The 23,442-nt window shown below is 55.8% G+C and overlaps 3 protein-coding genes across 4 annotated transcripts; 1 reads left to right on the forward strand and 2 right to left on the reverse strand.

The window, feature by feature from the left end:
* Positions 1-218: 218 nt before the first annotated feature.
* LOC128801779 (serine/threonine-protein kinase PAK 3-like) lies at positions 219-9,650 on the reverse strand. Its single transcript, XM_053967906.1, has 9 exons — positions 9,581-9,650; positions 5,924-5,961; positions 4,613-4,676; positions 3,464-3,573; positions 2,594-2,711; positions 2,101-2,200; positions 1,486-1,682; positions 930-1,067; positions 219-478 (listed from the first exon to the last, which is right to left on the reverse strand). Exons 1-9 carry the CDS (start codon positions 9,614-9,616, stop codon positions 389-391), a joined length of 891 nt encoding a protein of 296 aa, XP_053823881.1. The 5' UTR covers positions 9,617-9,650; the 3' UTR covers positions 219-388.
* Positions 9,651-9,692: 42 nt separating this feature from the next.
* On the forward strand, positions 9,693-10,209 carry LOC128801694 (H-2 class II histocompatibility antigen, I-E beta chain-like). The gene is given in 2 exon segments (XM_053967734.1): positions 9,693-9,827; positions 9,830-10,209. Coding segments are annotated over 2 exon segments (444 nt in total). The 5' UTR covers positions 9,693-9,763.
* A 4,776-nt stretch (positions 10,210-14,985) lies between these two features.
* LOC128801759 (class I histocompatibility antigen, F10 alpha chain-like) lies at positions 14,986-22,661 on the reverse strand. 2 transcript variants are annotated; one of them, XM_053967868.1, is made up of 8 exons: positions 22,566-22,661; positions 18,200-18,463; positions 17,458-17,730; positions 16,889-17,161; positions 16,696-16,803; positions 16,561-16,596; positions 16,409-16,441; positions 14,986-15,944 (listed from the first exon to the last, which is right to left on the reverse strand). In XM_053967868.1, the coding sequence occupies exons 1-8, from the start codon at positions 22,639-22,641 to the stop codon at positions 15,931-15,933; spliced, it is 1,077 nt and encodes a 358-aa protein (XP_053823843.1). In that variant the 5' UTR covers positions 22,642-22,661; the 3' UTR covers positions 14,986-15,930. The 2 variants fall into 2 exon arrangements, with proteins under 2 accessions (XP_053823843.1, XP_053823842.1); XM_053967867.1 differs by lacking the exon at positions 22,566-22,661 and adding an exon at positions 20,230-20,334.
* Between the last annotated feature and the right edge of the window lie 781 nt (positions 22,662-23,442).

The following is a 23,442-nucleotide window of genomic DNA, read 5'->3' on the forward strand; positions in this document are numbered from 1 at the left end:
CATTTTCCACCACACACAGTTTGTAACCAAGAGTTGGGTACAGCCGAGAAGGCTCCAAGCGCCTCCTTCCATGCTGACTCTGCAGATGCCGAGGCTGCTCTGGGCTCTGCCAGAGCTCTGCTGGGGCTCAGCTCTGGGCGAGGCTGGGCCCACTCTCCCCTCACATTGCTCCGGGCAGCTGAGTCACAGAGGGAGAAGGAAGGGACACCTCAAGGGAGTTGAGGTTTAAGAGAATTTTTATTCAAAAAACTGCCATACCAAACAGGCTGTCATAAGAGCCATAACAAACAGGCTGTCCTAACTACCATAACCAACTAGCACTGCTAACTACCATAACTAACTAGTTGTCCTAACTAACTACTGTAGCTAAGAGCTGTCCTCCAGTGCTTCATCTCCTCCGCTGCTCCCTCAGTTGCTTGGCTGCGGTGATCAGAGGGGTCAGGGTGGAGAGAGGCTTGGCTGATGATAAAAATGGGTGCTGCCCAAAGGATAAAAAAGAAAGAAATGAACCGTCACTTTCCAGAGTCAACTTCCTCACAGGCTCTGTGACAACAGGACAAAGGGAAATGGTCTGAAACTCAGCAGAGGGAAGCGGGCTCAGATTAGCTCTAAGACAGAATTTTTTAACCAGGAGAGTGGGGAAGCACTGAGAGAAGGTGCCCAGAGATGTGGGAGGTGCCTCCTCCCTGGAAACTTCCAAGCTCAGGTCAGGCAGGGCTCTGAGCCACCTGACCTGCTTGAAGATGGCCCTGCTTGTTGTGGGGCACCAGGTGCAGATGACCTCGAAAGGACCCTGCCAAGCCAAACCAGGCGAGGATTCTGCTTGCTTTGCATGTGGAAAGCAGCGAGACTGGAGACTCTCGGAGGGGGCCCCACAAGAAAACCCCTCCCTGGCGCTGCTGCTTCCCCTGCAGCCGCTTGGCATTCACCTGCAGCAGCTCCTGGGCAGACCAGCGCCGCTCCTCGTCCGGCTCCAGACTGCACTCGAGGAAGTCCCGCAGCAGAGCCGACAGGCGCCTGGGCTCCTGCAGCTGCGGGGTCCCGTTCTGCTGGATCAGAGCACAGGCCTGCAGGAAAAAGCAAATTCAGTGCTCTGTCAGCTTCCTTCACACCCACAAGTGCTCACATCGAGCCTGGGTTCCCAGTCCCAGCTCCAGGGGCACTCTCCTCCCTGGCAGAGATGCTGCTCAGAGCTGATTTTTCTATGCCAACCAAAAAACCCAAACCCTGGTGTTGCCACAGCCCTTGTAAAGAGCTGATGCACTTGCTTCACATTTTCAGGTCATCCTCACAGCCAGAAGAGCGGCAACAACGTAAATCCCAAAGCAAATTGTTGCTGGACACTGCAGAACAATCGTCTGTGCTGAGGCTCGAGTCCTCTGGGAATTCCCTTCCCCATGGGCAGAAGCCTCCAGCTGCTGCTCCCAGTGCAGGGTCACCCTGTGCTCACAGGCCTCTGCAACCACTGCAGAATTTGCCTCTTACCATGGCTCTCGTTTCCTTGAAGTAAGGAGGTTCTCCTTCCACCATCTCGATGGTCACAATGCCAAAGGACCAGATGTCCACCTTGGGGCCATAAGGAGAACTGCTGACAACTTCTGGGGCCATCCAGTGAGCAGTGCCCACCATGGACATGCGCTGGTCCTGCTCAGGGCTGAGCTGAGCGCAGAGACCAAAATCAGCTGAGGACAGAAACAAACACTGTCAAAGGCAGCTGGAATGAGGAAACCAAGCGCAAAGACTCCCCACTCTCAGTCTGAGAATGCAGTACTGAAGTCAGCTGGAAAAGTCCTCAGGGCTGTAGCCAAGAAGAGATGGAACTGGACCCTTAAAGAAACCCTCAGCTTTTGTGCAGTTGCTTTTACTGATTCCCTTGAAGCTTTAGATTCCAATTCCTGCCCCTCTGGAAGGGCCATACCCAGAGCAAAGGCACTCCTGACAGCCTGCTCCTCTCCTGAGCTCTCTGCAGGGGCAGCTGCTCTCAGCTGGCAGCAGGGGCCGGGCAGTGCCCCCAGCAGCCCTTGTGGGGCTCTGGCCATCACTGGGAAGCAGCCCCACAGCCGCAGCCCAGGAGCGCCGTGCCTGGCCAGGAACACCCACCCAGCTTGACAGAGCCATCCATTCCCAGAAGGATGTTGGAGCTCTTCAGATCTCTGTGGATCACCCGGTTCCCATGGAGGAAATACAGGCCCTGCAGACACTGAGAGAGAACAAGAAACACAAGGGTAAAAACCAATGGCCAGAATATATCACACAAGAAAGGACAGTTTCCGATTCTGCCAGCAGCAACTTTGCTGTGACAGGCCAGGAGTGCACTGCAGACAAGCTCCAGGCAAACGGTTCAAGGCAAAGCTGAGAACAGCAAATCAAATCCAAAACAGACAGAGAGGACCACAACAGCAGGAAAGAGAACAAGAACAGAGTAGAAGTGCAGTGCTGCTGGCAGGCCGTTCACTGCAGAGGCTCTTTGTTCTCCAGCTCAGAAAAACAACAGAGAAACAAAGCCCTGAGCATGGAGCCACTCCTGTTCTCACGCCCTGTTGGGAAGGACCATCGTGTCCAAGGCATGGCAGTCACAAGCAGGATCCCTCACCTCCCGACTGACAGCTGCCATCTCTCCTTCAGCCATGCGTGTCTGTCTGACAACGTCCTGCAGAGTTCCTCCATTCATGTATTCCGTCACCAGCCAGAGATCTCTGTCAACAAGGAAGCTGGAAGAGGAAAACAATGGCATGGAGACAATGTGCAGTGCTCAGTTCCCCCATGGAAAAGCCTGGAGTGGAGTTTTGTTTCCAGGCCTCTTGTCAGTGAGGACAGGATCAGATGGAGAGACATTCCTGCCAGGCTGCACAGCCCTTGGAATCTGCACAGTCTAAAGGAGGAGATACCTGTGAGAAAGGAGAGGCCTTAGATGGCAAGCAGGTAAAAAATGCAGTTTCGCAACAGCCCAGATCAATGTGGAACCACAACACTGGCCCCCAGCTGGTTCAGCTTCTGAACTCATGAGTTCCACCATTCCCTCCAGAACAAGGCAACACAACTCCCAGGGTTATCCAGGGGAGGAGGCCGTGCAGCACTTGGGACAAAAGGGGTCAGAAAACCTTTCAGAAAGTCCCTTCAGAAACAGGCAAGGCCAGTGACAAATGGGCAAATGAGGCATTTCTGGAAACAAGAACCTGGTCTTCCTGCCATCTGCAGCAATGGAAAAGGGCTGGGAAGAAGAAGGTAAGGGAAATAATTTCTGCTGGGGTTTATCAGCACTTGTTGTAAGACACAGAAAACAGGGTCAACTTGAAGGAAAACCAAACCAAAGCAACAAAAGCACATGGAGGGAGTGAACTGCCAGGCTGTTGTTTTGGGAAGATATGGCTGGGTCAGGCATTTTCAAAACAGGCTACAGACTCCGGATGCCAGGAAAGGTTAAGGCAGGGCCCGTGCACGGGATAAGGCCTGAAGCACTCACCTGTCCAAAGAGTTGACAATGTTGGGGTTCTTCTTGTCCTTCAGGAGCAGGAGCTCATTCACAGCTCGTTCCCTGTTCTGCCCTCTGAGACTCATTTTCTTTATGGCCACCTGAAGGGACATTGCAGACCTTTAACTGGAGGAGTCATTGGCAGGAGGCCGCAGCAAACACTGAGCGAGTCTTTTTGGAGCGACGGAGCCGGGCTGTGCCAAACTGCCTTGGGATGGGACACCAGAGCTCAGCAAGTGCCATTCCCATTCCCCAGCTCTGCTCGCTGGGGGCTGCTTACAGGACACATGGCCAGAGACATTTGGCCTTGCAAGCTCTGTAGAAATGGCCCCTCAGCTGTCAGCCTCCAAACTCTAACAACATTCTCTGCACCTACAGTCTTCTCAAATGGCCTCAACACTCTCATTATTATTCAAACACATTTTGCAAGCAGGAGGTAATTCTGGTTCTGTGAAAACAGTGCAAAACAGCAGAGAACCTTTTAGCAATTCTATGGGATTTGGTCATGATTTCAGATGCAACTGCTCTGGTTGGGATTGCACAACAAAGCAAACACACACATCCATTGCTCAGGTGATCCCTGTCACAGGCTGTCACTGACCCCAGAGCCAAACACAACTGCAGGGTTTAGGAGAGAGCTTTGCTCTGGACATCCATCTTCTCATTTCTCTCCCTCTCTCTCTTTGAACAGCTGAAGTGGAACTAAAACCCCAAACTGAGGCCAAGCAGGATCTCTCCCTAATTAGGCCTTGAGGTACCCTTTGAAGATGAAAGGCAGAATGGAAAAACGGCTAAATAGTGTTCCTGACTGAGGCTGGGGTGAAGATAAATTTGGCCTCAGTCTCCAGCACTGATGCATTCACACTTTTAGATATGAAGACCAAGCCAGTGTGTTCTGCTCTGACAGACACCGCTGCCCTCCTTGCATTCCTGCTCCTTGCTGCAGGCAGGACACTGGCAGGCTCAGGGGCCTTTGACAGTGCCTTCTGAGCACAGTTATCAGTTCTGATCAGGACTGAGAGACAGCAGGATGGTACCCCAGTGTCTGGAGGTGCTTGGAGCTCTCCTGACTTCTCACTAGATCCTGCACCAGCACAACACCTGGGCCTCCTTGTGCAGAAGTAACTGCCGTGCACTTACCCTTGGCCAATCTGCTCCACTTCCAGGTATTTCTCGGCAGGCTCCACCAGGCTCACACTGTTCCCTGAAAGAAACCACGTGGAAGACGCTCCCTCCCAGAGTGAGACCCCGCCTTGCAGCAGAGCCAGAATGCAGCCCCCCTCCCTGGGGCCGTCAGCCCCTTGGTCTCAGCTGGGGAAGGACAATCAATGGCCCTGGGACATTCAGCTGCAGAGCAACACTGGGTGCAGCTGATGCCGAGACACACACACACAGCAGCCTGCTCTGGCACACAGGAACAGAGCAGACGTACTCAGCTGCATCAGGCACCACTCCCCTCTCCCCTCTGGCTGCAGGGCTGTGCTGCTGTCAGCAAGTTCAGCCCAGGATCCCACAGCCGAGGGAGGTTCAGTATCCTCTTCCCAAGCACAGGGAGGTTCTCCATCCTCTTCCCAAAACACTGCAGGTTCTCCGTCCTCTTCCCAAAACGCTGCAGGTTCGCCCTCATCTTTCCAAGCCAAGGGATGTTCACTGTCCACTTCCCATGCTGGGAGAAGTTCATCCTCCTCTTCCCAAGCCAAAGGATGTCCTCTGTCCTCGTCCCATGCCAGGAGATGTCCGTCGTCCTCATCCCACACCATGGGAGCTTGGCCATCCTCGTCCCACACCAGGGGACATCCACCGTCCTTGTCCCACGCCAGGAGATGTCCACTGTCCTTGTCCCCCACCGCGGGAGCCTCGCCGTTGTATTCCCACACTACGGAATGTTCGCCCTCGTCTCCCAGAACAGCGGGAAGTTCACCCTCATCTCCCGGCACTGAGGGAAGTTCACCATCGTCCCCCAGAACAGCGGGAAGCTCACTGCTGTCTTCCTCCTCTTTGGCCTCCTCTTTGGAAGCAGAGGGAGCCAGAGGAGGTGCTGGTGCTGCTTTTGTGCCCTGTGGACAGAAGGCAGCATGAAGGACAGGAAGTTCTGTCTCAGTTATCACCTTCTTTATCCTCAGCTGCACATCCAGCTGCACTAAGCAGAAATTGGGTTTGGAGCTGTTCAAACTAACAATGGGCTAAAGTCAACATTGCCACTTATTGTTGGGAATTCGATATTCCACCATGGCTAAAGCCAGCAAGCAATGCTCTGCCTGCAAAACCAGACCTGCAGCTCTTCTAAAGCTCTTCGGCAGAAAAGGAGAAAACTGCCAGGGATCCCTTTGCTGCCACAAGGACACTGACAGGAACTTTCCTTCAGCCTCCCAGGCTGGCACTCGGCTGCCACGTGCCTAGCTCACAACTTGCTGCACAATTCCAAACACCAAAGGTTCCTTTCCCACTCACCGAAGGAGGAGCTGCTCGGGATCCACACATGAGGTGCCCTGCAAGGGAAGAGGGAACATGAACCAGATGCTGTCAGGAAAAAATATGCCTGTGGTGGGAAATGCCACGGAGCAAGGCAACCCCGAGAGAGCATTTTGTTTTCACAGTGTCCCTTCAGGAGCCACAGTCCCTTCAGACAGCAAGAGAACAGCACAAAATACTGGGCTGGGTCAGTTCTTGGCTGCACCAGCAAACGGAGGGAGTTCCAGGCTCTGCTGCCACAGACTCCCCGCTTGAGGGAACAGAACCCCCCAGGGCTCATTGCAAATGCTGTGCATGCCCCACTAGCTGCAGACACCCCCTTTTTCAGCTGCAGCTACTGGCAGGAGCTCTCCCAAACCAATGGTGTCTTCATGGCAATTTGGTTACAAAGTCAACTCAGGTCCAGAGGAAGAACAGAAAGCACACAGCAAGCCCAAAGCCACAGCACTGAGGGGAAACCTTGACTTATGTGCCAAGTGGGTTAAAAAATACCCCAAATAAGCCACAGAATGCAGCTTGCAAACTGCAGCAACCACGTGCTGGATCATTTTGGCTGCGCTGCACACGTCTGCAGACTGTAGCCCTGCAAGCACAGAAGGAGACCCGTCAGGGGTGGGCTGGCTGCTGAGAATGCCTCGGGCAGGAGGATCCTCCGGCAACGAGCAGTGCCCACAGCCACTCTGGACACTGAGGCCTCTGTGTCCCACAGCAACGGGAACACCACGGGGACGTGGCAGTGTTCCTGTGACATCACAGCAGCAGCTCACGCAGAAACCGCCTGGGAGGTTCTCCTGTGTCACAAAGGAGCACAAGGAACCCTCCCTGGGCACAGCCTATGGCCCAAAGGATCCAAAAGGAACTCTGAAAATGCAGCAAACAAGGACACCCCATAGCCCAGCCTGAACACTGAGGAGGAACAAGGATGTGACCAGAGCAAGGGAAACATGACCTTTAGGCACTGATAGTTCTGACTAAAACCAGCAAGCCGTGTTCCATCTGGGATCTTTGTTCTCGTTCTAAAAACAAACAAGGTTCTCCACTCTAAATATAGAGAAGGCAGGAACTGGGGAAGTGGTGGGATTAGGAAGGAGGAGGAGGAGGGAGAGAGGAAATGGAGGAGCAGGAAGAACAGGAGCAGGAAAAGGAGGAGAAACAGGAGGTTCCAGTTCCCCCTGTGGCCACAGCAGCCTTGGCCCCGGAACCATCGCCCCCACCTCATCCTGCAGGTGAGCAAGGAGGGGGAGCTCATACCGAATCTATTGGGGGGTCCCTGAGAGGATTTTTTTATTGGGATGTGTTTGGAGCTTGCAGATTGTGGAATTGAGCCCCAAATGTCATCTGGGAGGCCCAAATAAACCCTAGGAGGTTTTTTTCTCTGTGGGTGTGTAGGTTTGGATCTTGCAGGACCCTAAAGCTGAGCCTCTTGGGGGGGATCTTTGGGGGTCCATGTGGCAGTTGCCCAGTGTAATGAACAGTTTCCACGTGTTCCCCAGAGACGGGCAGGGCCTTCTTAGTTCCCATGGCAACACTAAAAAACCCTACTAACTCTAGCTATATACGATATTGAAATGTTAATTAGCTAATTGCTCTGTTTGTTTTCTCTAAACTACCTGGAGAGAACTGGCCTCTCACCCCCCCCCCCCCCCACTGCCCTTCTGGGACTAACATACAAATAAAAACCCTTAGGATCATGGGAGTATTTTTAGGAGATAAAGACGACCCTAAATCAAAAACTGAACACAGTAGAAGGGTCTAGACAAATGCCCTAGCTGAGGAAGAGGGAAACACATCCCCCAAAAAGACTGACTTTTACCCGTCACCATCACCTAAAAAAGAATAGACTAGGTTAGGCTGTGAGAAGCAGGGAGACAGAAAGACAGAGAGTGCTGCCACCAGGGAAGGAGTGGGGACAGCTGTTATTCTGGACTTCAGCAACAGACTCTGCACGTCAGGTCTCGTCGCCCTCTAGCCACTGGTGTGCTACAAGGAAAGAAGAAGGGACAGCTGCTGCTCTAGACTCCAGTGACAGACTCTGCACGCCTCCTTCCTTTCGACCATCTAAGAACTGAGAGCTCACAACTGCGGGGGTGAGCTCTGTGTTGAGCCCCCCCGCTCCAGCTGATATTTTTAATAAAGAGCTGAACATTAATAAAGGCATTAGCCCTGTTCATTTCACCCAGTGTCACCAGGGGGAGGACATTGGTCCTGGGGACCCCCGGCGGAGCAGAGGAGGGGAACCCCTGGGAACCCCAGAGTGGGGAGAGCAGAGGGGGGCGATCCTGGAGCTGGGGGACCCCCGGATGGCTGGAAAGGGGGGGAGCCTGGAGAGGAGGGACCCCTGGGATCCCTGGGATCTCAGGTGTCAGGGGAGAAGGGACACCATGGACCCCTAAAAGCCCCTGGATCATCCTTAAACAGGATGCCACAGAAGGGAGCCACTGGACCCCCATCATCCCAAGGAAAGGAAACCTCTGGAACCCTAAAAAATGGAGAGATCAGCAATAGGGAACTCCTTGGAGAGTTTTTTTTGGGCTGAACCTTGATAGAGTGGAGATTTCCATGGACACAAGACTTCTACTGAGTTCTAGGGATGGACTTGGGCAGGAGGAGAGCCTCTACTCCAAGGCGCTCCCACCTTGGTTTTCCCCAAAGCAGGATTTGTCATTCCCAGGGTGTGGCTGGTTGGAGGAGGAAGAAAAGCCCCGGAGATCCTGCAGGAGGAGGGGCTGCAAACCCAGCCCAGGGAGCTGCAGGGAGGAAAGAGCCCCCCTGAGCCAGGAAGGCGGCTAGAGATTCAGCCAGAGCTCGGAGCTGGTGGAGAAGGCTCATGGCAGGGAGAAACCCCACAAGTGCTTGGAATGTGGGCAGGGTTTCACCTGCAGCTCCACCCTGATGGAACACCAGAACACCCACACTGGGGACAGGCCCTGTGAGTGTGGGGAGTGTGGGAAGAGCTTCAGTGGGACCTCCGACCTCACCAAACACCACAGGATCCTCACTGGGTAACGGCCCTACGAGTGCTTGGAATGTCAGAAGAGCTTCATGTGGAATTCAGAGATCGTCACTCAGCAGCACTTCCACACTAGGGAGAGGCCCTGTGAGTGTCCTGAGTACAGGAAGAGCTTTGTGTGCTGCTCCAGCTCCATCCCCCGTGGGAGGATCCGCGTTGGATCCCCAGTGACCCCCGTTGGGCAGAGCCCAACGTTCTGGGTGATCCCCGTTGGGTGGGGGGAAGGTGTTGGAGAGATTTCTTTCCCCTCTCCTTGTGCTGCTGTGGTTTGGTTGGTAATAAATTCCCTCCCTGTGCCCAGGTCGGGTTGTTGTGCCCGTGCCGGATTTGCTGAGGGATTTCTCCCGCTCCTTGTCCCCAGCCAGGAACCCTCGGTTCCATTTTCTGTCCCTGTGCGGCTGCGGGGGGCAGGGACAAAGTGACTCCGGGGGGTGCCTGGCATCGGGCCAGCGCCACCCCTCGCCACGGGCACCCCTGAGACCCCGCGCACCTGGGCACACATTTCTGGGCACACCTGAGCTCCCACCTGCCCAGCGCCCCAAGGCTCCCCCTCCCTGGAAAAGCCCCACCCGGGGCTGCAGCGTCCCAGAAACCCCTCAGCCAATCAAAACACAGCCAAAACGTACCGCATCCAATGAGAGCGCGAAGGTTTGATGAGTCATCTGTTGTGTGGCAGAGCCTCGGAAATCGGTCCAAAAGTGCTCGGAGCCAATGACAGCGCGGCGCTGCTGGGCCCGCGCTGCTCCGGACTGGTGCTCCCAGCGCAGCGCGGCCGCTTTGGGGCTGGCGGCCCCTGCCCGGCGCTGGCCATGGGGCGAGTGGCGGCAGCTGGGGCCGTACTGGTGGCACTTGTGGTGCTGGGAGCCCCCCGGCTGCCGAGTGTCACTTCATTAACGGCACGGAGAAGGTGAGGTTCGCGATGATCTACAACCGGGAGCAGTACGCACTCTTCGACAGCGACGTGGGGCTGTACGTGGGGGACACCCACGATGGGGAAAAGGTGGCCCGGTACTGGAACAGCGACCCGGCTAGACTGGAGAACAAACGAACTGAGGTGGACTGGTACTGCCGACACAACTACGAGTGTCTTATCGCGTTCATCATGGAGCCCCGAGGTGAGCGTGGGGCAGAGCGCGTCCCCTCGGGCCCTGTTCTGGCAATGACCCTGGAGCCCCTCAAAACCTCCCTGGGAATCGCCCCAGAGCCCTCAGCTTTCCTTGTGCCCATCCCCGGGGCCGCCTGTCCCTGCCACTGACCCCCGTGGCTCTCTCAGTCCGTCCCAGTCTCTCTCATTTCCTCCCGGCTGTCCATCTCAGCCTAGCGTGGTGCTACTGCCTCTCAGCCAATCAGAGCGCGTGTCTCTGATGACTCATCAGTTGCCAGGCAGATCCGCAGCGCCGAGTGCCCCGCTCTGGACTCGACCTCCCAGTGCCGCGCACTTCATTCCCAGTTCCCCCCAGTGCGGCCCCAGTCCCTCCTACTCCTTCCCAGTCCATTCCCAGTCTGTTCCCAGTTCATTCCCAGTTCACTCCTCGACCTCCCAGTGCCCCCCCATCCCTTCCCATTTCTCTCAGTGCCACCCCAGTCCCTCCCAGTCCATTCCAAGTCCCTCCCAGTCCATTTTTCCAGTCACTCTGGAAGCCCACACCACCCCTCCCTTCTCTCTCCCAGTTCCCCCCAGCTGATCCCAGTGTCCCCAAACTCTCCCAGTGCCCATCCCACTGTGTCCATCTCACTGGTGCCCTCGAGCTCCCAGCCCGGCCCCGGCCACCTGCTCTGCTCTGTGATGGATTTCCAGCCTGACCACATCCAGCTGAGGTGGTTCCAGGGCCAGCAGGAGATCAGGGATGGGAAAGTGGGGGCTGGGATGAGGTTGGTTGTGCTGGGAAGAGACTTGGAGGGGTCTGGTTGAATTCTGGTGGGGCTGAGAAGGGACTGGGAGAGGGTTTGGAGGTCATGGGGCGGTCAGGGTAACTGGGAGGGGGTTATGGGATCCTGAGAGGGACAGGAGGGGCTTTGGTGGGTCCTGGGGTGGCTGGGAAGGGATTGGGAGGAGGTTTCAGGTGGTTCTGGATGGCCTGGAAGCAACTGGGAGGGCGCTTGGAAGAGCTTGGGGTGTCTGTGAAAGGTTTTGGGGGTCCTGACCCCTGCAGACCCCCCAGAGATGCCGCCAGACGCCGCCCGCAGCAAGATGCTGACAGGATCAGGGGCTCGGTGTTGGGCTTTGTCTTCCTGGCACTGAGGCTCGGCTTCTACCTTTGTAAGAAGGTGAAGGGGGGTGTCCTGGGGGTTGTGTCCCCCCTCCCCCGGAGCGTGTGTCCTCCCCCCAGGGCCCCCCAGCCCAGCGTCACCCCCTTTTCTCTGCCCACAGAGCTCCTGAGCTGCCGGCAGCCACAGCCCCTCCCCATGGCCTTGGGCCTGGCCAGGACCCCCCACTCCATCCCTGCACTGATTTTGGGGGGGATCATGTGTCCCCCCAGCCCTGCTGTCAATCACAAGAGAACTTGCTAACACTTTATATGGAGTTAAGGGTTATATACTAACACAGTACAGAATCTTGAAAATATGAAAGCTGAAACTTAAGGCATCATTCTCATGGCCTAGATCACCACATGGCCATGGTTGCATTGTGATCATGTCTTGGTCACAATCGTCTCATGCTTATGGTCGTGTCATGGTCACATTCATGGTCATCTCACTGTAATGATCATCTTATGATCATGGTTGTGTCATGGCCATCTCAGAGTGATAGTCATTTCCTGATGACCATCATCTTAAGCTCATGGTTATCTCACTGTAATGGCTATCTCACAGTCATCTCATGATCATGATCACATATGGCCATGATGTGTTGTGATCATCTCATGGTCATCTCTTGGTCACAATCATCAAATGCTCATGGTCATCTCACAGTCATGTTTATCTCATTGTAATGGTCATCCCATGGTCATGGTTGTGTCGTGGTTGCAGTCATGGTCATTGCATGGTCATGGTCATTTTATGATCATCTCATGTTCAACTCATTTGCCACAATCTTGTCATGATCCTCTCTCGAGTGTGGTTGGGTCGTGGCTATCTCATGATCACAGTCATCTCATGGCCCTTGCATGGTCATGGTCATTTCCTGATAGTCATAATCTCATCCTCTCAGTCATCTCATGGACACAATGATCTCATGAGCATGGTCATCTTGTGGTCATCTCTTGGTCACAGTCATCACATGCTCACAGTACTCTCACATTCATGTTCATCTCATTGTAATGGTCATCTCATGATCATGGCTGTGTCATAGTCACAGTCAGGGTCATTGCATGGTCATAGTCATGGTCATCTCATGCTCATTGTTATGGTCATCTCATGATCATGGCTGTGTCATAGTCACAGTCAAGGTCATTGCATGGTCATAGTCATGATCATCTCATGCTCATTGTTATGGTCATCTCATGATCATGATCACATCACGGCCATTTCATGCTCAAGGTCATCTCATGATCACGAACACATCATGCTCATGGTCATCTCATGATCGTCTCATGGTCAACTTATGGCCACACTCATTTCATGGTCATCTCATGGCTGTGGTTGTGTTATGGTCATGGTCATCTCATGGTCACAGCCATTTCCTGATCACCATCATTTGATGGCCATGGTCATCTCATGGTCATATCACAGTTACCTTACGATCATGATCACACATGGCCATGGTGTGTTGTTGTCATCTCATGGTCATCTCTTGGTCACTGTCATGTCATGGTCGTGGTTATCTCACGGTCATGGTCATCACATGGTCATGGTCATCTCATAGTCACAGTCATCTCATGGTGATGATCATTTCCTGATCACCATCATCTCATGGTCATGTTCACAGTCATGGTCATAGTTCTGCCAAGTTCATATCATGGTCATGCTCATCATATGGTCACGGTCATCTCAAGGTCATGGTTGTGTCATGGTCATTGCATGGTCATGGTCATCTCATGGTCACTATCATGTCATGGTCTTGATCCTGTCATGGTTGTGGTTATCTCACGGTCATGGTCATCACATGGTCATGGTCATCTCATGATCACATCATGGTCACCTCATGGTCATGGTCACAATGGTCTCATGGCCATCGTTGTGTTGTGGTCATCTCTTGGTCACAATCATCTCATGCTCATGGTTGTCTCATTGTTATGGTCATCTCATGGTCATTATCATATCATAGCCATGGTCATCTCTTGCTCATCTCATGGTCTTTATGGCCCCATGGCCATAGTTAAGTCATGGTCACCTCATGACCTTGATCACCTCATGGCTGTGTCACGATCATGAAATGGTCATGGTCATCTTGTGGTCAACTCATGTCATGGTCATGGTCATTGTAATTTCCTGAGCACCAACATCTCATGTTCATGGTTGCCTCCTGATCACAATCATCTCATGCTCATGGTCCTCTCATGGTCACAATCTCATGCTCATGGCTGTGTCACAGTCCTCTTATGGTCATGTATTGTAAAATGTAGGCAAACTCAATGGGAAGAAATGATGTCTGACTCCATTTCAGAAGGCTGAATGATTTCTTTATTATAACTATGCTATAATGCATTAATATACTATATAAAGGAAGATACTAAAACTACAGACCTACTTTCTCTAACTATCATATTGAACTACTCACAACTTGTGACCCTGTTCTCGAGAATCCAGACACAGGTGGACCTGGTTGGCCACCAGGCTCAAACAATCCTCACCAGAATCCAATCAAGCAATCACTATCACAGCTTGGAGTCCCGGGGGTCTGTCTGGCCCCCGGGGTAGCAGCCGCCGTAGGTGTCCCGGATGAAGCACAGCCTGTCTGGACCCCCTGGCTAGCTCCGAGCCAATGGCTACTTTGCGAGCACTTGTGGAGTGATTTCAGCTCTTAGTGATTTCAGCTCTGTGCTCGCAAAGTGCCTCGGCAGATGCAGGGATGAAGAGAGGTGAAGGCTGTGTGGAGTTCTGTGGAGATGCCTTTATCGGCAGCTTCTGCAAAGGGTTCCAGTGACAGCTCTTCTGTCTGAACTGGGCAATGGTATGGGTTTATATAGGTTGTTGAGAGATCAGGATTTGTCCTACGGCTGAGGTTGAGGAGAATACGACCTATAGCCTTACAGAGAGGTAACAGGGGTCTGATGTGCGGAAGAGAGACCACTCTGTTCCACTCATCATGACTCTGCATTTCTTATCTTAGGCTAGTGACCGCCATGGAGGCCTTGCAGGGCCTCTGACTGCTACAAATCACCTCAGGTAAACAATTCTCCAAGCACATTCCACATGAGAAAAACAAGGAGCAGAAATAGAAATTGTTTTCTCTTTCTTTCTCTCTGTGCACCTCTATGAAAAATCCTGAGAGAGAGAAAAATGTGCTGCCACAGTCATGATCATCTCATGGACATAGTCACAGTCATGGTCATCACATCATCATGGTCATGGTCATGGTTGTGTCATGGTCACAGTCATTGTCATGGTCATCTCTTGGTCAACTCATGGCTACCATCATATCATGGTCATGTCAGGATCAGAGCTGAGTCATTGTCATGGCCATCTCATGGTCATGGTCATCTCATGGTCATCCCACGGTCATGGTCACTTCATGGTCATGGTCATCTCAGGGTTGTGTCACTCATGGTCACTCTCACAGCCATCTCGTGCTCGTGTCATGGCCATGGTCATGGCCAGGGAAACTCTCTGAGATCCTGAGCCCCGATTTTGGGATACTCAAGGACCACTGAGGACAATGAGGCCTGGTCTGACTCCTCCCCCTATCACACTGCCCCTCCAGGAACCTGATGCAGCCAAACCTTCCTGGGGACACCTCGGACATGAGACATGGAGCAGGAAATAAATCCCAGGGGATGGAGCTGGGTGTGGCTCCTGATGTTCCCATCCTATTCCTGCTGCCCCATCCCAGTTCCTGGTGTCCCCATCCCTGCTCCCAGTGTCTCCATCTCTGTCCCCAGTGACCCCTTTCCCATTCCTGGCTCCCAGAGATGAACTGCCAGACACTGGAGGAGGGAACCCGGATTTATTGCCCCAAGCAGGATAATTTCACACTGAAACTAAAGCATTGCGAATATTTGTGGTTCTTGGCTTTAAAACATTGGTAAACAGGAAACTGATCCCTTAGCAAGAACTGTGAGGTGGGTGGGTGGGAGCATCCGGATGAGCTCTGCTGGCAGCTCTTGACTTTCCCAAGAAGAGGGAAGGAGCCTGTAGAGGATTTTCTTGCAGAACAGGGACATGCTATGCCTTTGCAGGGACTGGACAACCCTGGCCTGCAGATTACAAAGTTACTGTAACAATCTTGGACTATCCTTGAACAAGCAAAATAAGGAAAAATGGACCATTGTACAAGTACAAAGCTAGACACTGTGCAGGATATGAGAACCGCTATGTTGGCAAACCCTGACCAAGTGCTTGCAGCATGACAGCCAATCAACAAGTAACATGTACACGTGATTGCAGCCAGTCAGCCAATGTATGGATATTCTCAGCTCAGTCAGAGAGAAAGGTTTTCTAACCAGGCAAGAGCCTGGGAAGCAGTTGGGAAAGAATGTAAATAATTCTCTAATCTATCTTGTTATTCACATTGTTTATAGATATGTTCTGCCAGTGTGTGTCATTCACTGCCCACCAATGGTGTGGGATATTTTTACTCTACAACCAATGAAATTAGTCTTGATGTTCTCTATATATAGAGCGGTACATTTGAAATAAAGGACAGAATTCATTTTCTTAGGCTTCTGATCTGGAGTTCTCTGTTCCCATCCTGCTCAACGGCATCACCAATGAGTGTTAGATAACTGCCGTGTGAACAAAGCATAGAAGTGTAAGTATGATAAGTTTGTTAATAAAATTTGTAGAACGGCATGTAGCCATATGGGTGTGATTGTCGTTACTCAGCCAGCTCTCCGTGGGACCCTCTTCAGGAGCCGGATCCAGCTCCGTGGATCGCTCAGGTGGTGATTACTGCCAGGATGAGAGAGGGTCATGGTGTCACCCTGTCCCTGTCCTCATTCCACAGGATGGACTTGTCTGGAGTCTTTGGAGAGCAGGAGCTGCTCCAGAATCCATGTGATTCCACCCCAATCCTGCTGCAATCCTACTCCATCCATTCTGCCCCAACCCTGCTCCATCCATCCCACCTCATCCCACCCCAATCCTTCTCTGGAATCCAAACCTGATCCTGCTCCATTCCATCCCACCTGATTCTTGTCTGGAATCCAGCCCTGATCCCACTCCATCACTCCTGCCCCAGTCCTGCTCCATCCATCCTTCCTGATCCCGCTCCAGAATCCAGCCCCAATAGCCCTCTACAATTCCCCCTGATCCCACTCTGGACCCCTGCTGTGATCCAGAATTCTTCCCTGATCCCAGTTCGTCCATCCTGCCCCGATCCCGCTCTGGAATCCTACCCTGATCCTGCTCCATACCTGTGGTCAAGCCATTCCTTCCCATGTCCTTTCCTGCAGAAAGAGAAGATCCATGAAATTCCAGCATGGCTCACACACTGGGATTAACCCCAGGATCCATCCTGGGATCCACAAAAAGGGGATCCAAAACTGGATCCACCACTGGAACTCACCAGCTGCCACGTTGTATCCACTCCTGTCCCTCTTCCCTACGGAAACAAAGTGGGATCAGCATCGGTGGCACAGGATTCCCAGGAACGGTGCCGGGTGGATCCATGCCTCTTCCCAACCCCCATCCCGTGTGTTACCGGATTGGAGCTTCCAGACACCGAATCCAATGAGGACAGTGAGGATGAGGATGGCAGCGATGACGGACACAGTGACCACCACAGTGAGATTTCTGCCAGATGTCGGCTCTGGGAAACGCAGGGTAGTGAGAAAGGGGAGGGGAATCCCCATTTGGGAATTCCAAATTCCCAATTCCCACATTCCAAGCCTCACCCCAAGTGAAGATCCCAGGCTCCAGCATTCCGGGATGATCCACCCTGCACCGGTACTGCTCCCACTCCTCCGGCAGCACCTGGATCCTGGCCCAGGTGTGGAAGGTGCCGTCGCTGTTGGGAACGATCCCGCCCCGCTCCATCCCCTGATCCAAGGTTTCACCCCGCTTCATCCAGTTGACTGCGATGGTGTTGGGGTAGAAACCGTACACGTGGCAGGACAGGATCAGCGTCCCATGTTCTTCTTTTCTGGACACGTGGACATCAGGGGGCTCTGGAATGGGATAATAGTGAGTGACATCCATGGAATTCCCATTGGAATGGGATTGGGGTGAGTTCTACCTATGAAATTCCCACTGCAATGGGATGAGAGTGAGATCTACCAATGGAATTCCATGGAATGGGATGAGAGTGACATCTGCCAATGGAATTCCATGGGAATGGGATGGGGGTGAGCTCTACCCATGGAATTCCCACAGGAATAGGATGGGGATGAGATCTGTCCATGGAATTCCCACAGGAATTACTGTATTCCAAAGTGCTCCATTCCCACAGGAATTATGCTCTCACCTTTGCGCTCCAGCTCTTTCTGCCCGTATCCGACGTATTTCCGGAGCCATTCTGGGCAGACATGCTTCAGGTAATTCGTCAACCTCTCAGCCTCCTGTTCCTGCTCCCAGCGCCTCCTGGTGATCTCAGCAGCGCTGTCGGCCGCCACGAATCTCCCGAATTCCGGGTCAAAGGAGATGAAATCCCGCCCATCATAGCTGTGCCGCTCAGATCCACGGATGCTCCCATCAGACAGGAGGTCGCAGCCACGAACTATCAAATTTGTGTGGAGACCTGGGGGGATTTTACCCACAGAGACCCATGGAATTGTGTTCCAGCCTCAGAAAGCCCCATTCCAGCCCTATGGAGCCCCAGAGTCTGATGGAGACCCACAGAGCCTCATCCCAGCCCCTTGGAGCCCCGCGGATCCACATCCCAAACCCCACGGATCCCAACCCAACCCCACAGTTCCCATCCCAGCCCCATGGATCCACATCCCAACCTGTGGATCACAAAACATCCCATCCCAGCATAATGGATCCCCACTTCAGCCCCTTGGAGCCCTGTGAATCCACACTGGAGACCTATAGATCCCATCCCAGCCCCATGGATCCTCATCCCAACCCTACAGATCCCATTCCAGCCCCACAGATCCCATTCCAAAACCATGGATCCCATCCCAGCCCTACAGTTCCCATCCCAGCCCCACAGTTCCCAACCCAGCCCCATGAATCCAATCCCAGCCCCACAGATCCCCACTCACCCCCGCTCTGGTTGTACCGCTCACGCAATGTCTCCAGGTTCCTGGCATTGACGTGCTGGTTCCTCATAGCAATCTGGGTCACACTATCCCAATATCCCGGCTCGGCTCCATCCTTTATCCACTGTGTCAGTGACTCCGCCCGGCCCCGCTCGCTGTCGTAGCGTGTGAAGGGGATCCCATCCACGAACCCCATTTCCATGAACTCGGGGACCCCCGGGCTGGGCTCTGACACCGCCACTTGCAGGTAATGCAAGGAGTGGAGAACTGCAGGGACACGGAGATTTGGGGGGTTGAGGGGGTCATGGATCAATGAAAGGGGAACTGGGAGAGCTGGGAAGGGGTTTGGGGATCCTGGGGCCAAGGAAAGAGTGTGCAGGGGTGGGAGAGGTGGGATGGACAGGAAAGGGTGTGCAGGGGGGTCCCGGTGTCCAGGAATGGGGGCTCAGGGGGTTCCAGGGTTATGGAAGGGAGGATGCAGAGACTACGAGAGGCAGGACAGGGGTTCCAGGGGATCCCTGTGCCCAGGAAAGGGAGACTAGGGGTCCCCAGTGCCAAGGAAAGAGGGGTCACAAGGTGGGGAGGCCTGGGAATAGGAGGCTTGGGGGTCCTTGATGCAGAGGAAAGGGGGGGCTGGGGGCTGAGAAAAGCAGGAATGGGGGTCCAGGGGGTCTCAGAGACAAGGAAAAGGGAGGTCTGGGAACTGGGGAAGGCAGGATGGATGGGAGAGGAGGTGCAGGGGGGGGGGGATTGGTACTGGATAAGGAGGTGCAGGGGGGTCCCAGTGCCCAGAACTGGAAATTATGGGGGGTCCCAGGGCCCAGAATCCCCCTGGATTCTGGATCCCTGGATCCGCACAGGGGGTGAAGAACTGGGGGCATGCAGAGACTAGGGGTCTGGGGGCATCCAAAGGTCAGGAAGTGGAACCAGGAGAGCCGGGAAGGGTCTAAGGTTCAAGGAAGGGACTGGGAGAGCCAGGATGGGGGATCCAGGGGGTCCCTGTGGCCAAAAAAGGAGATCCAGAGGTCCCTGGTGTTGAGGGAAGGGGGGTCTGGGAGCTGGGAAAGGCAGGAATGGGGGTCTAGGGGGTCCCTGGGTCTCAGGAAAGGGGGGTCTGGGTCTGGGAGAGGCAGGTGGATCCCGGGGATGCAGCTTGGGAGATCGAGGAAACGTGGGGGGATGGGACAGGGGAAAGGGGGAATTCCAGGGAGTTCATCTGGATCCCTCTGGATCCCCGCTGCGACCCCCCTGGAACCACCAGGACCCTCTGGGACCCCATTTCGGGAAGCAGCAGGAGTGGAAAACAGGGGAAACACGGAAAGCTGCGAGATCTGGGGGGTCCAAAGGTCACGGAAAAGGGCACGTCTGGGGTCTGGGAAAAGCGGAATGCCCGAAAAGGGGGAGCAGGGGGGTCCGCGAGCACTGACAGGGGTGCGGGGGTATTCCAGTCCCGGATAAGGGGGTGCAGGGGGATCCCGGTGTCAGGAAACTGAGATTCAGGGGTGTCCCAGTGCCCAGGAATGGGGGTTCAGGGTATTCTCTTCATGGAATTCAGGGTTCAAGTGGGTCCCGGTGCCCGGAAATGGCGGTTCAGGGGAGTCCCGGTGACAGATAAGGGGGTACAGGGCGGTCCCGGTGCCCGGAAATGGGCGCTCAAGGAGGTCCCAGTGCTCAGGAATGGGAGCTCAGTGGATTCTGATGCCCGGGAGTGGCGGTTCAGGGGGGTCCCGCTGCCCGGAAATGGGCGCTCAAGTGGGTCCCGGTGCTCAGGAATGGGGGCTCAGTGGATTCTAATGCCCGGGAGTGGTGGTTCAGGGGGGTTTCCCTGCCCAGGAATGGCAGTCCAGGGTGGTCCCGATGGCAGATAAGGGGGTACAGGGGGGTCCCGGTGCTGGCGAATGGGATTGAGAGGGGTCAGTGGACTAAAAATGGGGGTTCAGGGGAGTTCCCCTGCCCGGTAATAGAAGTTCAGGAGGGTCCCGGAGCCCGGAAATAAAAGTTCAGGGGTTCCCGGTTTCGGGGTTCCCACTCACCTTTCGTCGCGCCCCCCGGGTCCCCCAGAAGCCCCAGGAGCCCCAAGAGCACCCCCAGCCACAGCGCTGGAGCCATGGCGCTGCTCCGCTGCAGCCCCGGCCACAGCCCTGGCCCCGCCCCAGCTCTGGTCCCGCCCCCAGAGCAGCCTCCGGCCCCGCCATTGGTCCCGCTATTTCCTGTTCGCCAATGGCAGCCCGATCTGTCAGTGACATCACCGGTCACCGGGCAGATCCCGGTCTCGCAGGTTGGGACGCGGAAGCGAAAGGGACCGGAGAGGACCGGGGGGGGGCGGGGGTAAGGGACGGGGGAATTCCAGAGAATTCCTCTGGATCTCTGCTGCGAGCGTCCTGGAGCCCTCTGAGAACCACCTGGGACCCCTTGGGACCCCCTTAAAAAAGCGGAGGGAGCAAAGAACTGTGGGGGACACGGAAATTTGGGAGATCTGGGGGTGCAAAGGTGAAGGAAAAGGGCGGGTCTGGGGTCTGGGAAGGGCGGGAGGGCCGGGGAGCGGTGCAGGGGGGTCCCAGTCCCGGATAAGGGGGTGCAGGGAGTCCCCATGCCCAGGAACGGAGGTTCAGGGGGTCCCAGGTCAAGGAAAGGGGGGTGAGGGCAATGGGGGCTCCAGGGGGTCCCTGTGCCCAGGTAAAGGGGGTGCACGGGGTCCCGGTGTTGAGGAAGGTGGTGGGTGGGGGCTGGGGAAGGCGGGAGTGGGGGTCCAGGGGGTGCCGGGCTCAAGGAAAAGCGGGGGCTGGGGTGTCCGAGAGGGGGAGGGCCGGGAAAAGGGGGGGCATGGGGGGGCATTGGTGCAGGATAAGGGGGTGCAGGAGGACCCTCTTCACAAGAATGGGGGGCTCGGGGGGGGGGGGGCTGGTGCAGCGGAATGGCGGTTCAGGGTGTCCCGGTGCCGGATAACGGGATGCAGTGGGGTCCTGTTGCCCAGGAAATGGGTTCAAGGGGGTTCCCTTCCCGGGTTTTGGGGTTCAAGCGGTCCCGGTGTCCAGAAATGGGGGTTCAGGGGGGTTTCCGTACCCGGGAATGGGGGTTCAGGGGGTTCCAGGCTCCAGATAAGGGGTGCAGGGGTTATCGGGGCTGGGGAAGGGGTACAGGGGATCCCGGTGCCCCGAAATGAACGTTCGAGGGGGTCTCTGTGCCCAGGAAGGGGGGTTCGCCCGGAAATGGAAGTGCAGGGGGGTCCCCGAGCCCGGGAATTGCGGTTCAGGGGGCCCCAGTGCCGGGGCAATCCCCGGTTCCCGGGCGGATCCCGGTGCCGCAGCTTGGGGGACGCAAAAGTGACCGGGGCAGCGCGGGGAGGGGGAGGGTACAGAGGAAACCCTGGGAATTTCCTTGAATTCCCCCCAGGACCTACCAGGACCCCCCCGCAGGACCTGCAGGCGGTCGAGAACTGGGGGGACGCAGAGATTGGGGGGTCTGGGGGCGTCCAAGGATCAGGAAGCGGAACCGGGAGAGCCAGGAAGGGTCCAAGGTTCAAGGAAGGGACTGGGAGAAGTGGGATGGGGGATCCAGGAGGTCCCTGTGCCCACCAAAGGGAGTCCCCGGTGTTGAGGGAAGGGGGGTCTGGGAGCTGGGAAAGGCAGGAATGGGGGTCCAGGGGGTCTCTGGGTCACAGAAAGGGGGGTCTGGGAGCTAGGACAGGCGGGCGGATCCCGGGGACGCAGCTTGGGAGACGCGAAAGCGAGACGGGGCAAAGGGGGAATTCCAGGGAATTCATTTGGATCCCTCTGGATCCCCGCTGAGACCCCGGGGGACCCTCTGGGACCCCCTGGGACCCCTTCCAGGAAGCGCCAGGAATGAAGACATGGGGGGATGCAGAAATTTGGGAGATCTGGAGGTCCAAAAGCCGAGGAAAAGGGCGGGTCTGGGGCGGGGTGGCCGGGAATGGGGGTGCAGGGGGTCCCAGAGCACTGGCGGGGGATCCCAGTCCTGGATTTGGGGGGGCAGGGGGGTCCCAGTGCCCAAAAATGGGGGTTCAGGGGGTTCCCGTGCCGGGGAATGCGGGTTCAGGGGGAGTTTCCTTCCCGGAATTCGAGGTTCAAGGGGGTCCCCATGGCCGGAAATAGCGGTTCCGGGGGTGCCGGTGACCAGGAATGGGGTTCGGGGGGATCTCTGTGCCAGATAAGTGGGTACAGGGGGGGTCTCGATGCTGGGAAAGGGGATTGAGGGGGCTCACAGGACATAAAATGGGGGTTCAGGGGGCTTCCCCTGCGCGGGAACGGAGATTTAGGGGGGTCCCGGTGCCCGGAAATGGAAGTTCAGGGGGTCCCGGTGCCCGGGAATTGAAAGTTCAGGGGGCTTCTGGTTTCGGGGGTCCACTCACCTTTCGTCGCGGCCCCCGGGTCCCCCAGGAGCGCCAGGAGCCCCAAGAGCACCCCCAGCCCCAGCGCTGGAGCCATCGCAGCCGTCCCCGATCGCGGCTGTGGTGCAGCTGGAGAGACGCGAAAGCGAAAGTGCCCGAGGGAGTGCGGGGGGAGGGGAAAAGGGGGAATTCCAGGGAATGCACCCGGATCCCCTCGTGGCACCCCTCTGGATCCCTCGGGGATCCATCTGGGACCCTCCGCGGCCGCGCCCTGCGGGACCCCCGGGCCGGGCTGTGCTGAACTCCCGGGCCCTGCGCTCCAGCTCTGTCCGGACCCCGCTGGGTTCGGCCCAAAGCCGGGCCAGCACCGGGAGCAGCGGATCCCATTTTTCCCGCGGGTGCGGGTCCGACCCCCGGCGGAGCGGGACTGGGCGCTGGGAGCTTGATCCCCGATTCCCAATCTCCTTCTGTCTCTCTGCTGTTCCCTCCCTTTCCTTTCGGGGATCATAAATCCCAGAGCGTCTCCAGAGCCCCGTGCCCAGGCCGGGTTTCCCAGCAAAGGGAGGTCTGGGGGTGAGAGGATTCCTGGGCTGGCCGGGAATGGGGGCCCAGGGGTCCCTAGGGTCACGGAAACGGGGGATCCAGGGGCTGGGAGAGGAGGGTACCCGGGAAAGGGGGTTCAGGGGGGTCCCAGTGCCCGGGAAAGGGGTGAGCAGGACAGAATCTGGGAAATGTGGCTGCCAGGAAAGGACCAGGACAGAGAGGGCCAGGCTGGGATGGACTGGGACAGACTGGGAAAAGAACCCACTGGGAGCAGAACGGGGGCACCAGGGATCATACTGGGATATACTGGGACCACACTGAGGGCTACTGGGAGTAACTGGGAACATGCAGGGGA

The sequence above is a fragment of the Vidua chalybeata genome, chromosome 31, assembly GCF_026979565.1.
Source record: "Vidua chalybeata isolate OUT-0048 chromosome 31, bVidCha1 merged haplotype, whole genome shotgun sequence".
NCBI classification, from domain to species: Eukaryota; Metazoa; Chordata; class Aves; order Passeriformes; family Viduidae; genus Vidua; species Vidua chalybeata.